This window comes from Medicago sativa, chromosome 4 (assembly GCF_051527215.1).
Source record: "Medicago sativa cultivar Bolivia chromosome 4, Bolivia_mono, whole genome shotgun sequence".
Classification (NCBI taxonomy): domain Eukaryota; kingdom Viridiplantae; phylum Streptophyta; class Magnoliopsida; order Fabales; family Fabaceae; genus Medicago; species Medicago sativa.
In genome coordinates, this window is record NC_140752.1 from 57,408,588 (window position 1) to 57,424,144 (window position 15,557).

At 42.2% G+C, this 15,557-nt stretch overlaps 1 protein-coding gene and 1 long non-coding RNA gene across 2 annotated transcripts; both read right to left on the reverse strand.

Annotated features, from left to right (window-relative positions):
- Window positions 1-294: 294 nt before the first annotated feature.
- Window positions 295-4,887, reverse strand: LOC146930131 (uncharacterized). The gene is made up of 4 exons (XM_085707491.1): window positions 3,094-4,887; window positions 2,323-2,571; window positions 1,443-2,217; window positions 295-1,352 (listed from the first exon to the last, which is right to left on the reverse strand). The coding sequence occupies exons 1-4, from the start codon at window positions 4,885-4,887 to the stop codon at window positions 295-297; spliced, it is 3,876 nt and encodes a 1,291-aa protein (XP_085563617.1).
- A 3,568-nt stretch (window positions 4,888-8,455) lies between these two features.
- LOC146930132 (uncharacterized) lies at window positions 8,456-10,492 on the reverse strand. The gene is made up of 2 exons (XR_015008313.1): window positions 10,438-10,492; window positions 8,456-8,683 (listed from the first exon to the last, which is right to left on the reverse strand). It is a non-coding gene; the product is annotated as an uncharacterized LOC146930132 (long non-coding RNA).
- Between the last annotated feature and the right edge of the window lie 5,065 nt (window positions 10,493-15,557).

Sequence of the window (15,557 nt, forward strand, 5' to 3'; positions counted from 1 at the left end):
CACTGAGGCGTGAAACACCCATCGCGAGCTGGGGTTCTACCTAACATGCCGAGCAGTGATGTCGCAGCGGTAAGCGTACATACTGAGGAGTAAGAGAATTCGTTATGTAAATTTCTCCCATCCTTTTTCTTTTTGGATTCGGAGTGGCACGACTTTTCTCTTCCGTTTATTTTGCTCGACGGGGAGTGATGAGTTCGTTGTATAGAACTAAGTACGTACATTAGAGTGAGTCGGCATTGTTTGCCATCTAAGTGTAGTACTTTTTGAGTTTTTCCGTATTCCAAGTTCTTGGAATTACGTTTTGATGGAGGTCTTCGAGTCCGTAAGCTCCGTCCCGGTCTTCATCCGGATCCTGAAGGGGCCGTCCCAGTTGGCGGCGAGCTTCCCTTCTTCGGAATCCTTCTGGTTTCGCCGGAGGACGAGGTCGCCTACTTCGAATTCCCTTTGGATGACTTTCTTGCTGTGGCGAGCGGCTATTTTCTGTTTTAGCGCTGCTTCTCGCAAGGTTGCCCCTATCCTGACTTCGTCGACGAATTCAAGCTCTTCACGTAGATTTGTCGTGTTGGCCGGGAAGTCAGTGCTGGCGTCCGTACGCCATGTAAGTTCAGCTAACTCAATGGGTAAGACCGCTTCTGTCCCGTACGTGAGTCGAAAAGGTGACTCGCCAGTTACAGAATGGGGAGTAGTTATGTAGGCCCATAGTACTGCGTGTAACTCTTCAGCCCATTGAGTTTTGGCCAAGTCCAGCCTTCTTCGTATTCCTCGCAGAATGACCCTGTTTGTAGCCTCAACGAGGCCGTTGGCTTGAGGGTGTTCGACGGAGGTGAAGCTTTGCTTGATGCCGATATTCCTTAGGTAGTCCTGGAACCTTTGGTCCGTGAACTGTGTACCATTGTCGGATATCACTAATGCTGGTACTCCGAATCTTGCAAAGATGTTTCTTTTGAAGAAGCGGAGTACGTTTTTGGCTGTGATCTTGGCCAGTGGTTCTGCTTCGATCCATTTGGTTGAGTAATCAATTGCGACGACCAGATATTTTAGTTGCCCAGCGGCTTTGGGGAATGGTCCCAAAAGGTCGATGCTCCACCACGTGAAAGGCCAAGGTGAGACCAAGGATGTTAGCTCAGCATGAGGTGCTAGGTGCATGTCCCCGTGTCGCTGGCATTTATCGCATAGGTTCACGTAGTCTTGGGCGTCTTTCAACATGGTAGGCCAGTAGTATCCTGCTCGTAGGACCTTTTTTGCGAGAGCTTTTGCACCAAGGTGTTGTCCGCAGATGCCGTCGTGGATGTCGGCGAGGACTTCTTGTGTCTCATTAGGTCCTAGGCATTTGGTTAGCGGAATGTTGAAACCTCTTTTGAACAAGGTTCCTTCTATTAAAGTGAATGAGCAGGACCTTCATTTCAACTTTGTCTGTTCTTGCGGATCGGTCGGGAGCTCGCCATTCTCTATGTATCGAGAGATGGGTCCCCTCCAGTCTTCCATTCCAATGATCGAATTGATATCTTGATGCAGAGTTTCGATGTTCTGGATGCTTGGCTCGACGAGGACCTCTTGTATTACCGTTTTGTTCCCGTTCGCAGTTCGCGTACTTGCGAGTTTTGAAAGAATGTCTGCCCGAGTATTTTGTTCGCGGGGAACATGGGTTACTTCGACGGCTTCGAATTCTTTCATTTTCTCTAGAACTAACTGGACGTATTTTTGGAGGTGATCTTCTTTTACTTGGAACTCTCCTGTGACTTGAGAAGCCACTAGTCGTGAGTCGGTAAAGATTTTCACCTTTGTGGCCCCTATGTCTTTGGCTGTTCGCAAGCCAGCCAGGAAGGCTTCGTACTCTGCAGTGTTATTGGTAACAGGAAAAGACAAAGCAAGGGAAATTTCGACAACGATACCTTTGTTGTCTTCGATGATTATTCCGGCTCCGCTTCCCTTGGGGTTGGATGACCCATCTACGAAGACGGTCCATTCCTCAGGGCTTTCCTCGGCTGGGAAAGTCATCTCGGCGAGAAAGTCGGCGAACACCTGAGCATTTAGTGCCTTTCTGGATTCGTAATGAAAGTCGAACTCAGATAGCTCGAGTAACCATTTCATCATCCGACCGGTTACGTTTGGGCGACCCAAGATCTGCCTGATGGGTTGGTCCGTTCGGACTACCACCGTGTGTGCTAGGAAGTACTGCCTCAACCTTCTGGCTGCGGTAAGCAGTGCGAGAGCTACCTTTTCAATCCTTTGTTACCTTGTTTCAGGTCCCAACAATGCTTTGCTGGTGAAATATACCGGTTTCTGCCCCTCCGCCGTTTCTCTGATGAGGACGGCGCTTACCGCGTCAGAGGAGACGGAGAGGTAGAGGTATAGTGTTTCACCTTGATCTGATCGTGATAGCACTGGTGGCGTAGAGAGTGTCTCTTTGAGGTGCTTTAAAGCGGTCTCGCATTCGTCCGTCCATTCGAACTTCGTTTCTTTCCTCAAGAGCTTGAAGAAAGGAAGTGCGTGTTGAGCGGATTTAGCCACGAACCTTGAGAGGGCGGTCAGCATTCCGTTGAGCGTTTGGATGCACTTCTTGGAGTGGGGCTTTGAAAGCTCAATAAATGCTCAGCATTTATCTGGATTTGCTTCAATTCCTCTTTCTATCAGATAGAAATCGAGGAACTTACCCGCTTGGACTCCAAAGGTGCATTTTTCTGGGTTGAGTCTCATGTTGTATTTCCGAGTTTGCTCGAACACTCTTTTGAGATGGGCGGCATGATCCACCTCTTGTTGGGATTTTACGATCATGTCGTCCAATTAAACCTCTAGAATGTCGCCCAGAAGTGTCTTGTCATAGATTCTGTTCATCATACGTTGATAAGTAGCCCCCGCGTTTCGTAGATCGAAGGGCATTACGTTGTAGTAATAGTTCCCTGATTTGGTCATGAAGGCTGTTTTCATTTTATCTTCTTCAGCCTTGGGTATCTGATTGTACCCAGAATAGGCGTCCAGAATAGTCAACACACATACGCCATTTTCCATTAGATTTCTTGACAAGTACAACATTGGAAAGCCAGGTAGTGTATTTGGCCTCGAAAATAAACTTTGCCTTAGGAGGTCTTTTACAGCTTTTTCTGCAGCCTCTGACTTTTCAGGAGACTGCTTCCTACCACGCTGGGCTACAGCGCTAACTCCGGGATCCACTGTCAGTTGGTGACAGGTGATGCTAGGGTCGATTCCGGGCATGTCAGCCGCGCTCCAGGCGAACAGGTCAGCGTTATCCCTTAGCCAGACGATCAGCTGGTTCTTGACAAGCTCTAGGAGGTCCTTGCCGATCTTGAAATTCTTCGAGGGGTCGTTTCCAAAAGGGACCAGCTCGAACTTGCCATCAGGAACAGGTCGAAGAAGTTTCGCGTTAAGCGGATCCTTCTTCTCCCGTTTTTGCTCCTTCAGGTCTTCCTTGGTGAACCTGGGGTCAAGTTCGACCAAGTTGGCGTCCAGGGTACTCGCAGCAGCTTTCCCTTTGTCCTCAGCAGGTTTGCTGGGTTGGGAAACCGAGTTCTGGGTTTTATTGGCTTCGAGGAAACATCTTCTTGCAGCTTCGATGTCTCCGCTGAGAGAGGCGATGATGCCGTCCTTTGCATGGTATTTCAACTTCAGATGAGCGGTTGAACATGCAGCCCTTAGCTGGGCTAGCCCGGTCCTCCCTATAATGCAGTTATAGAGAGAAGGGCAGTCGATCACCAAGAATGAGACCTTTATTGTCTTCTTGGCCTCCTTTTCGCCAAAAGAGACCAGTAGCTCCACGTACCCCCATGGTTGGGTGGATGATCCGTTGAAGCCGTAGAGTTCATCCCCAACGTAAGGAGAAAGGTTTTTCTCTGTTAGTTGGAGAGTTTTGAACAGGCTGGTGTACATGATGTTGCATGAGGCCCTTGTGTCTATCAGGACTCGTCGGACATCTGCATTGGCTATCGATGCTCGCACGAGCAAAGGGATGGCAGAATTTGAAGCTCCACCAGGTAGTTCAGAGTCATAGAACGCCAGAGGTGGCCTTCCTCCTTGATTGGAGGAAGCCATGGTTTTGACGCTCATGAGCTCTTCAAATTTCCTTTTCATGCTGCCCATGGAGATGTTCAGTGTTCCTCCGGTGATGATGTTGGCGGTGGGGAACTGTTCCCAGGTGCATGAATAGGGGGTGATTTCCATGTTGTCAGTGAAATCACCAAGATGTTCCACGGACATGGCGGTGGTCCTTCCGTGCTCAGACCCGTCACCGATGAGCTCGACAACTTTCCTTTCGGCTTCTGGATTTTTTACATACTGCTTGAGCCGACCCCTCTGGATGAGGAGTTTGATGGCATCCTTCAGATGGACGCAGTCGTCGGTGGTGTGTCTGTGGCATTTGTGGAACCGGCAATATTTAGTTTTGTCGATTCCCTTCCTCTCCTGAGATAGAGCCTTTGGTGGCTTGATGCCAACTTCTGCTAGATCGGCTACGGCGATCTCGGCGAGGATTTTCTCCCTTGACATAGCCAATGGAGTGTACTCGGTGAAGTGGCCGCTTGGCCTCTTGCTTTCGCGAGCAGCTTTGCCTTCCTTCTTTTTCTCGTGGAAGGGCTTTTTGGAGGATTCAGCAGCTGGTTCCTCCTTCCTGACCTTGTTGAGGCTGTCCGCGTACAAAGCCTCTTCGTAGGCGATGTAGATCTTAGCGATCGCTAGGAACTCGTTGAGAGTCCTTGGGCGATCCAGGAGGACAGCTTTCTTCACGCCCGTCTCGTCGCGTAGGCCCTTGGCAATGAGGTACAGCTTCATAGTCTCATTTGCGTCTTGGACCTGGACGGCTTCTTTATTGAACCTCTCGATGTAGTCTCGGAGAGGTTCGCTTCTTCCTTGGACGATGGCTTCGAGGGAAGCCATCGATTTTGGTTGCGTCCTTGACGAGGTGAAATGGGTGGTGAACTCGTTGCAGAGGTCACTCCAAGAGTCTATGGAGTTTCTCCTCAAGTTCTTGAACCACGTGACCGCTCCTCGTCTCAAGGTGGTGACGAAAAGCTTGCATTTGACGGTGCCCCGTACCAACCGGTAGGTGAGAACTGCTTCGATGTTCTCGATGTGCTCATCCGGATCGGTAGTCCCTTCGTATGAGTCCATTTGTGGCGGCTTTTCCAGTCCGCGAGGGATAGGAGCTTTCCGGATACGCCGTGTGAACGAACCGTAAGCGTTACGATATGTTCGGTTATCGCGAGTGTCCAATGAACTAGAAGGTGACCGTGAACGCCTGTTGCGCCTGGGTGGAGATCTCCTGGGTGGAGTTCAGCGCAGAGGGGATCTTCTCGACGGGGCCCTTCTTGGAGGAGATCTCCTGGGTGGAGATCGCCTTGGAGGAGATCTCCTCTCCACCTTCGGGGAGATCTCCTTGTTCACCTCCTGGTGCAAGAAGGAGATCCGATGCTCACCGAGTGCCGAGGGGATCTGGAACCTGACCGACTGGGGCTCTCTTCTCTTTTATTACGTGTTGGGGAGAGAGATCGCCGGGTTTGAACGGTTGGACATGCTTGCTCCAGATCCATCAGTCGGCGGTTCTGTTCCTCGATTAACGACGTCTATCGTTGAACCGTGCGGATCAGGTTACCGATGAGTACGCCGGTTGGGGTAGCATCTTCTGGTGTCCCTGTAGGCCGGCTGGGACCTTGCAGAGGCCTTTGCTGGAGAGGAACTATTTGAGTTGGTTCCTCCCTAGGGGTATCCACAGGTGATGGTGAGGATATCATGTCATCCCGTTGAGGAATGCGCACTTCACTTCGTAACTGGGATTTGGCACCGTTGGCAGCCATGGTATTTTATGAAAGCTTTGGTTTTTAGTATTATAAAAACGGGGGAGCTTATGTGTTTCCCACAGGCGGCGCCACTGATCGTACCTGATCAGAATGTGACTACCGGTGCTTTGAATGCGGTGTTTGTGACGGTGGTGGAATACGTCAGACTGCTTCTTGGAGCGGATGGGAGGTGTGTACCTGCAGGCACTCCGACGCTCAAGTCAGTAGAGATCAGAGAGTGAGGGTTTGAGAGGAAGAAAGAGTTCTACCTTGGGGACTGCAGTGAGTCCCCTATTTATTGAGGTGGAGAGCTACAGAGCCGTTGAGGAGGCACACCTGGCTCTGGCGTTTACGAAATCGTGGGAAGTGTAACCGCCAGAGAGTTTATTGCGGGAACATGCAGAATGTGCAAGAGAGACGTTGGGGTTCGTTTGAACCAGTCTCGTTTGCTTTGTGCACCCCCCTCAGGGAGGGGGTAAGTTGCGAGCAATAATGCCAAACGTGGAGTTTGGGCTTTGAGTGATATTGGGCCTAAGTGGATGGGCCAATAATCCTTTTGGCCGGTCCAGAACAGATGTGTATATGATAAGATCACGAAGTCTGTTCTTTCTGGTAGCAGTGGTTTATTTTTCATATATTTTTATGGTGGTATATTGGGAAAACATTTATATGGAAATGCATGTGGCTGTTAGATCTAAAGGGTTATTTTTTTGAACTTTGCTTCCGACGATATTGTAGCTCTATCATTACTGGGTAAAAGAACTCGACATTCATTATTTACAATCTCAATTGGGATTAAGAAGTCATCAATGTTAACCATGAAAGGATAGTCCTAGGGAAAAACTACTTTGTCAATTAAAGATATTAATTTGGGATGATGCATCAATGATGCACCGCTATTATTTGAGTAGTTGGCCACTGAGTACATGACATCATGTAAAAAATAGATTCTCACAATAAGTATCAGCAGTTTGATGGAATCACAATAGTTTCAGGCAGTGATTTCAGACAGACGCTGCCTGTAATCAAGAAAAAATCAAGACATGATATTGTTGTTTCTTCAATTAATTCATCCATTCTATGTGAAAACTGTATTATGTTAAGGCTTATTGTGAATATGAGATTGGGGGGGGCATATATTGTATTAGCGGAGCACAACGAAATTGTAAATTTTAGCAAATGGATACTTTCAATTAAAGGCGGTGACAACAGTTCAAATGAAAATGGTGAAAGCAAGATAGACATTTTTGACTTTGATAGATTTTGCATACCTTTTTTTTTTGTTACATATTAGTTTAGGTGAGTTGAGCTCCTGAAGCTCATATGGGTCAAGACACATCTCAAGGATCAAAGTACGCTTACAAAGTTACTTACAAATTACAATCACTCATAAAAGTGGTTCTCGCATTGACAAGCGGACGTGAACCCACGACCTTGCGTTGCGGGTGATTCAACTCCTTACTAAATGAGGCAACTTTCAATGACATATGTTAATACAATTATATAATACTTTTTTAAAAAAAAATATATATACAATATTATAATTAACTTCATAATTTATACAAACTTTACTTTAAATTTATGCTGACTTATACGACAAATAACTTAAATATACATTAATTTTACGTAAGAGATATTTTTTTTATATCATTTACTTTTCAATCTAATTTTAAATAATATTTTTATTATGAAAATTTTATCACTATGCTAATTTCCCGTGCTTAGCACGGGTATCATACTAGTTAAATTGGATTTTGTGATATGACTAACTTTGTTGGTTTGCTTTCATGTTAGTGTCACACACATTAAGAGACCGGCTGCTATATGATCGATTTGAAAGTGTGGGTATAATAAATTGAGTCTGCTAAACATCACTAATGCGTAGTGTCGCTCACAATCTGGGACCGGCTGCTCTATGATCGATTGAATTGGTTACATATTACTCGAATTTTTTACGGATGCACACCTGTCTCGAAATTTAAATATCAAAATGATTTTTAATTGATGTAAAAATTTTGTATTCAAGTAAATAAATATCGTCGATGTTATCAATAGTATATATATAAAGTAAGGTTTTTTATGTCACGTGTCACTTCCACATTCATTCTCAATATTTTTATTATTTTCACTATTTTTAAAAACCAATTTTTTATTTAACATAAATATCTCAACAAACTTTTGATCTTATGCACTCAATATTTTGTTTTTAATTTTTATTAAATTTCTAATATTTTATGTAGTAGAAATATATCAACAAACTACACATCAGTCAATATATATATATATATAATTGGAGGTTTTATATGCCACATGTCACTTCCACATTCATTCTCAATATTTTTATTATTTTTTCTATTTTTAAAAACCAATATTTTATTTAACATAAATATCTCAACAAAATTTTGATCTTATGCACTCAGTATTTTCTTTAAATTTTTATTGAATTTCTAATATTTTATGTAGGATAAATATCTCAACAAACTACACATCGATCAATCAATCAATAGTATATCTATAAAGTAAGGTTTTTTATGTCATCTGTCACTTCAACATTCATTCTCAATATTTTTATTATTTTTTCTATTTTTAAAAAACCAATGTTATATTTAACATAAATATCTCAACAAACTTTTGATTGTAACACCCATACTAGACGTATCTAGAAAGTCTAGCATGTGCGTTAGATTAGTACTGGATACATTAAAATTTACAACAAAACAACTACGAATGAATATATATGTATACAACCAAATGCGTTCGTACATAATAATACAACTCAACTTTACTAAAGTATAATAGATACATCCTCGAATATCCATCTCATCCTGCAGCGGGTACGAACGAACACTTGTCGCATCATCCATTCGGCTACTAGCTTGCTAATCCAACCTGTTTATCTGAAACAAAAAGGATTGGGATGAGACATAATGTCTCAGTGAGTTCCCCTAAATCCTAGGCTATAGGTAACCTCAGGGGAAACCTACGGTCACCATGTGTCTAGAATACAACCTGCCGGTTGATTATACGTGTGTGGGGACTTGCATACTTAGACGGTGTGCATACTAGGGCCGTCGTAGTCTTATCTCACTTGTTATAGGCTTCACTTCCTATACGTGTCATGACGGTCAAGGGGAATCTAAAACCGCAATGCCAAGAATACGCTCTACGCATCAAGGCCTAAGCATACTATAATCATGACACAATTCTAAACCGGACGATTAAGGGAAACCTAAGATCGTCATCGACATATCTTTATCTATACTTGCTCTATGCATAGCTATGTTGTATCTAACAACATATTCTATCTTGCTATCATACTAGTTCTTGATGATCTACGTCTATGTTCTACTATTCTTGACGATCTACGTCAAGGCTCTACTATTCTTGACGATCTACGTCAAGGCTCTATGACATAACATAAATATATCTAATAAATATGCACAGTCAGATTCATTCATGAAGTTAGCGTTTAACAATCAAACATTATCTGAGTTCATTTTACGGAAAGCCCCGAGTGGAGTAACCCCGAGCGCAATCCCTATCTATCCGATGGAAACCTATCTAAGGTATAACCAACGGCACTCCTGCAGTGACGTGCGGGATCCTTACGGCTACCCCCATTTCACCTAATGGAAACCTCTTGAACCAACCTAGTGTGGACACAAGAGACACGACCACTACATCTTACTTACTAAGTGACATGCGGGTTCCTTACGGCTAACCCCGTTTCACCTAATGGAAACCTCTTGAGCCAACCTAGTGTGGACACAAGAGACATGGCACCTTTAACTTTAAAGTCTGGGTCTATAAATATGCATGAGTATTAAATCTATACTAGCTATCTCTTTTACCTCGGATGCCTATACGATCCAACTAGAGGTAAACTACATGCTTGTTTAACTTGCTATGTGAAGAGATATCTAATCAGTTCACGTCTTGCCACACTCGTATGGCACTCTAGCTTCTATGCGAAGAGAAAACTCTATGTCACTTCGCGGCTTATCAAGCTTACAACTCATGTCTAACCTTCTATTCTATTCTTTACTAACTATTCTAGTTCTTGACAAGCTATGTCAAGGCTCTATTTTCATCCCATGCCTAGCTCTTTGCTACCCGAGTAACTCGGCTAAACTCTCTTGAATCACTCTTGCCACTCATGTTAAGATTGCCATGATTTTCTTTTCAAGAATCGTTCGATGTTATGTGCATTGCCTAGATGTTGTTTTGGGGTTATAAAGTTGTAAAACGTTGAAAGAAAAACATCGGAATGCACCACGGACCCACCCTGAGCCAACAGCCATAAAGCATGTTGGCTGGTCCAGAGGGCTGCGCTAATAGCGCCCCTGGAGCGTGGCTCATCCTGTCAATTTCGCTATTAGCGTAGATTTCGCTAATAGCGTAGCTCTTCGGGTCTGTGGTACAAATTTTCCAATTTTTGACCCAAAACTCATTCTAATGGTTCCTGCAATGCACCAAAACATCCAGCAACATATATATACATTTATAAACATATTTCATGGCAATTTAACATCAAATCAACAAGAATTTATCAAAAGTCCATTAGGGTTCCAAATCCCTCATAAACATAAATTACTACTTTCTAGCATGAATTTACACAACCAAGGGAAGGTAAACTATCTATGGAACTCACCTAACATGATCCTTGCATATTCCTCAAGTTCCAAGCTCAAACCCTAGCTTTTGATGCTTAGCCCTTTTTTCACCAAACCATACTTTAATCTCTTCCTCTACTTGTTTCTTGCTTGCTAAGCCATGCTTGATCATGTATTGAAGAAGTTTGGATGACTTATAGAGGAGAGGGAGGCGCAATTCTTAGAGAGAAGGGGGAGAGAAAGGTTTTCCAAAACCTAGAGAGAGAAGTGAAATGGGAAAATGAATATTTTGGCCCCAAAAACACTTATATACTCCCTTGTGCGAGTTTACTTAAATGCCCTTCGTCTTGGTCGCGCTTAACCTGACACTGATACATAAACCCCTGCTTGACTGATATTTCATAAAAACATCTTCCGTCGTACTTGACGTTCTATAACACTTAATCTCTGATATCTAGCTCATACCTGACTTATGCCATTAATAGACATTTCCATGATTATTTGTCCTCTGACGCGTCTAATGGGTAATATTCTGTTACTGTTAAGCGGGATATTACACTCTACCCCCCTTAAAAAAAATTTCGTCCTCGAAATTTAGAAATTATCTACATATGATTGCATCTAAATCCTGCCTTCTTTGGCTTTAGTCATAGAATATCTTATCAAACTCACTCTGAAGAGTTTCGAAGCATACTTTCCTTATCAATACATGTAACTCTTCCTCTTATTTATTCTACATATGATTGAATATGGTCTCTTCAATCTTACTATCTTTATCAAAATCACAGAACTGTCTGAGAACATAGTGATTAAAACTAACTTTTGTTATAAGAGGATTGCTTGTCTCGGATCTATTCCTTCTCTGCTTAGCATGAACTCTGCATCTACGTAACTTTTCTCTATCTGAATCACTCAGGATTTGCCTTTAAACTGGAGTTCTACTGATATCCAGGTTTGCCCTGCAGTGCTTACGTGTGTCTAACACATCTTCCATGTATACATCTTATCATGCATACATAATCTGTTTTACCGCACATTACGATTTATGCTACTTACTGTTGCTACTTATCTTGATGATTCTACTCATCTCTAATCATAGTCTTATGAAACCTTTCTATCTCTTCGTAATCTCCCTGTACTGCAATTCATGGGTAACTTGTCTAGCTTGGCATGAAGAAGTGAACTCAACTACACTGATTCATCTGACAATCTATTAACCTGTCTGGCGGTTCACATACTCTTGAAACTTTCTACTAAGTCCTTTTGCACTTGCATTGAACACTCTTAGCACAAATCTGTGCATCCCGTATGACACTAATATCACATGGGTCTTGTCATTCATTCATAAAAACTGTATCTTCTAGTATTGGCATACTTTCTAGCACCATTGCTTGTTAGTTAATAACGATACTCATTCTAGCTTTTGTTTCTAAGAGTTTCTAAACTTTGGTACATAGGTTCTTGGAACGAATAAATACATGACTAGAAAAATATCATTTTAAAACTGAGTCTATACTAGTACTGCAGAACCACAGGACGAGTCTCTATATCTGAAAAAAAAAGTTTTATGACTCTCCTTCACACTTGTCTCTAACAAGCTGGTCCTGAAGTCTGTACGTCTTAAGTGAGCTTACTCGCTTACGACGTATCTCATCAGTTTTAACAATGTGAAATTTCATGTTTTTAAAATAAACATCGTTCCCAAGTTCCTCAATACCAATCTTATCTTTAAAAGTTATAAAATCGTGGCTTGACACCATTCTAGAAAGTATCGTTATCATTTAACAAGTATGGTATAAGAGGGTATGTACTTCGTGAGGCATAACTCATAAATCATACTCCATTAACATAGCACATACTCTTTCTGACTAACCAACAGCTCTTCTACGAATTCGACATCACCAAAAAGGCAACTCGATTAATTCATCTGTTTTAACTCTAGTCTTTCTCATCTTACCTGAGTGAAGATGCTTTCTTTAAACTTTTACTTTAATCATTACTGGCTGCATAAGCATCTATACTTACTTACATAACGAGAACTCCTCGCTTTCCACATAATACTTTTCACTAAAGCTGCATTGCTATCCTGAACTTCTTCACGAAGTTTCTTACTACCAATTTTCCATGTTCCATGGCTACTGTTCGCAACTTAAGTAATTAACTTCCGTTGCGCTACTCTGATTTCCACCGGTTGGCCTCAACCAATACTCTGATCCGTTGAGACGAGTGACTTTATTCTTCTTCTATTATTACATTAATATCTGCTTGAACTCTGTTCGATACTTCTATGTTGCATGCTACTCTGCAACCTCGTTCTACTCTTTGCTGGTAAGATTGAATCTCAAGGAAACTTACCCCTGGACATATCAATGTCTTACTTATTCTTATTCCTGAGCAACTTAACTCAAGGAGCACATATTTGCAATTACATAACTACTATTCCATGAAATGCTCTTACAACCTCCCATGGTAGGCTAATCTTGCATTCGGACATACTTCCTTATGCATCTAACATTGTAGCTTCGTATCTCGCATACTATGTTTTGCTCAATCCTTCCTATGCTTGCTCGTTACTTTTTCTTTCTAATAAAATTTCGTAAATTAGCACACGGGTCATTGACGTTGATGATTTTCAACTATATAAAACATATACTGAATCTAGGTCCCAGTCGTTACTCTAAAATCCCAGGACGAGTTGATAACATGTATGTGTCATCAAATCTTAGTCCTAGTGAGTTTAGCCCAAACTACGCGAGTCGTAACAAACCGGTACCTACAAAATTTCATTTTGAATTTCAAAAATGTCAACTTCAACCACCCATATGCGTATGTCTTTCTAAAATCATGTAAACTTTACAACTTAGCATCCTAACGAGCCTTCGCAAGTTCATCAAGCAAAACATAGATTCGAGGGGTACTCATAACTTCGCGAAATCCAACATCCTTGTGATTTCGTATGACTCTGCACCACTTTAACCCCTTACTTAATGCCTTCACATCTGTGACTTCCATTCTAGATACTGGTGCCTCTAAACTCTTGATCCAAACTCATTCTCATTTCTTGACACATTAACTTCCAAAGTCACGTTAAACCGAATCGATCTTCGTTGATGGTTGCCCATGCCTTTTTCCCTTTTTGAAAACTTTAGGGGGGGTGATATGCATTCGTCACTCAATATAAAAAAAACAATTTTTCATCGCATAAAAGATGGTGAAGACAACTCTCCAATAGTCACTGCATTCCCTAGAGACGAATTGAAAATTTCGCTCCGGGTTCGCTATTGATGAGTTTATTCAGCTCAATTTTTCAAAACATACTTTGCATAAATATATTTTTTTCTCAAGTAAATCAATGCACATCAGTCATTCCCAAAATCTAAAATATATTCTACTACATATGCATGGCAAGCATCAACCTAATTCGATACAATTCTCGGCACTTTAGAAACGGATGCTTCATTCCTGATAACCTAAAACTTTCACTGAATCCTTTTCTACTACGAGTAGCTTACTCTCTGCGTTACCGCTTAACGTAGCTTCCCGAACACTAGAACCTTGTTCACTTTGAACATTCAAGTCCGTAACTTCAATAACATAACACTAATCCTGAGAGTCCACTAATTCCGTCAACATACGTCGACTGCTCTCTATCTTGTAGCCTTGCGCTTACTTTCTGGAATACAATTCCATTCTAACTATGACCCTTACTGAAGCTTCAGGTCCTGCTGAGATATTTCCATATCCTTCACTTACGGGTATACGAAGTTTCATTAACAACTTACCCAGCACTTTCGGAACGACCCTTCTCAACATTGTCTTACATTGCCGGAGGATTCATACTTCTTACTTGCTTAGTTCACCGGCCACCTACTGGCACGATCAACTTCTTACTAATACTCATTCTGAGTTCTTGCTTCTAAATTCACACTTCCGGTGAATCTTCATCACATACTTCGTAACAACAACAACTAGAACATTTACCCGGAACCCAATGGTCCCACTACCTTTGTTGTAACTTAATGACCCAAGGCACGATCTGAATCGATCTGCTCTGATACCAAATGTAACACCCATACTAGACGTATCTAGAAAGTCTAGCATGTGCATTAGATTAGTACTGGATACATTAAAATTTACAACAAAACAACTACGAATGAATATATATGTATACAACCAAATGCGTTCGTACATAATAATACAACTCAACTTTACTAAAGTATAATAGATACATCCTCAAATATCCATCTCATCCTGCAGCGGGTACGAACGAACACTTGTCGCATCATCCATTCGGCTACTAGCTTGCTAATCCAACCTGTTTATCTGAAACAAAAAGGATTGGGATGAGACATAATGTCTCAGTGAGTTCCCCTAAATCCTAGGCTATAGGTAACCTCAGGGGAAACCTACGGTCACCACGTGTCTAGAATACAACCTGCCGGTTGATTATACGTGTGTGGGGACTTGCATACTTAGACGGTGTGCATACTAGGGCCGTCGTAGTCTTATCTCACTTGTTATAGGCTTCACTTCCTATACGTGTCATGACGGTCAAGGGGAATCTAAAACCGCAATGCCAAGAATACGCTCTACGCATCAAGGCCTAAGCATACTATAATCATGACACAATTCTAAACCGGACGATTAAGGGAAACCTAAGATCGTCATCGACATATCTTTATCTATACTTGCTCTATGCATAGCTATGTTGTATCTAACAACATATTCTATCTTGCTATCATACTAGTTCTTGATGATCTACGTCTATGTTCTACTATTCTTGACGATCTACGTCAAGGCTCTACTATTCTTGACGATCTACGTCAAGGCTCTATGACATAACATAAATATATCTAATAAATATGCACAGTCAGATTCATTCATGAAGTTAGCGTTTAACAATCAAACATTATCTGAGTTCATTTTACGGAAAGCCCCGAGTGGAGTAACCCCGAGCGCAATCCCTATCTATCCGATGGAAACCTATCTAAGGTATAACCAACGGCACTCCTGCAGTGACGTGCGGGATCCTTACGGCTACCCCCATTTCACCTAATGGAAACCTCTTGAACCAACCTAGTGTGGACACAAGAGACACGACCACTACATCTTACTTACTAAGTGACATGCGGGTTCCTTACGGCTAACCCCGTTTCAC

Coding starts and splice junctions, on each gene's coding strand:
- LOC146930131 (XM_085707491.1), bottom strand. CDS start 4,887: ATGGCTTCCCTCGAAGCCATCGTCCAAGGAAGAAGCGAACCTCTCCGA. Junction 2,218..2,322: donor TCTCCGTCTCCTCTGACGCG/GTAAGCGCCGTC, acceptor AGGATTGAAAAG/GTAGCTCTCGCACTGCTTAC. Junction 1,353..1,442: donor CTCTCGATACATAGAGAATG/GCGAGCTCCCGA, acceptor TGTTCAAAAGAG/GTTTCAACATTCCGCTAACC.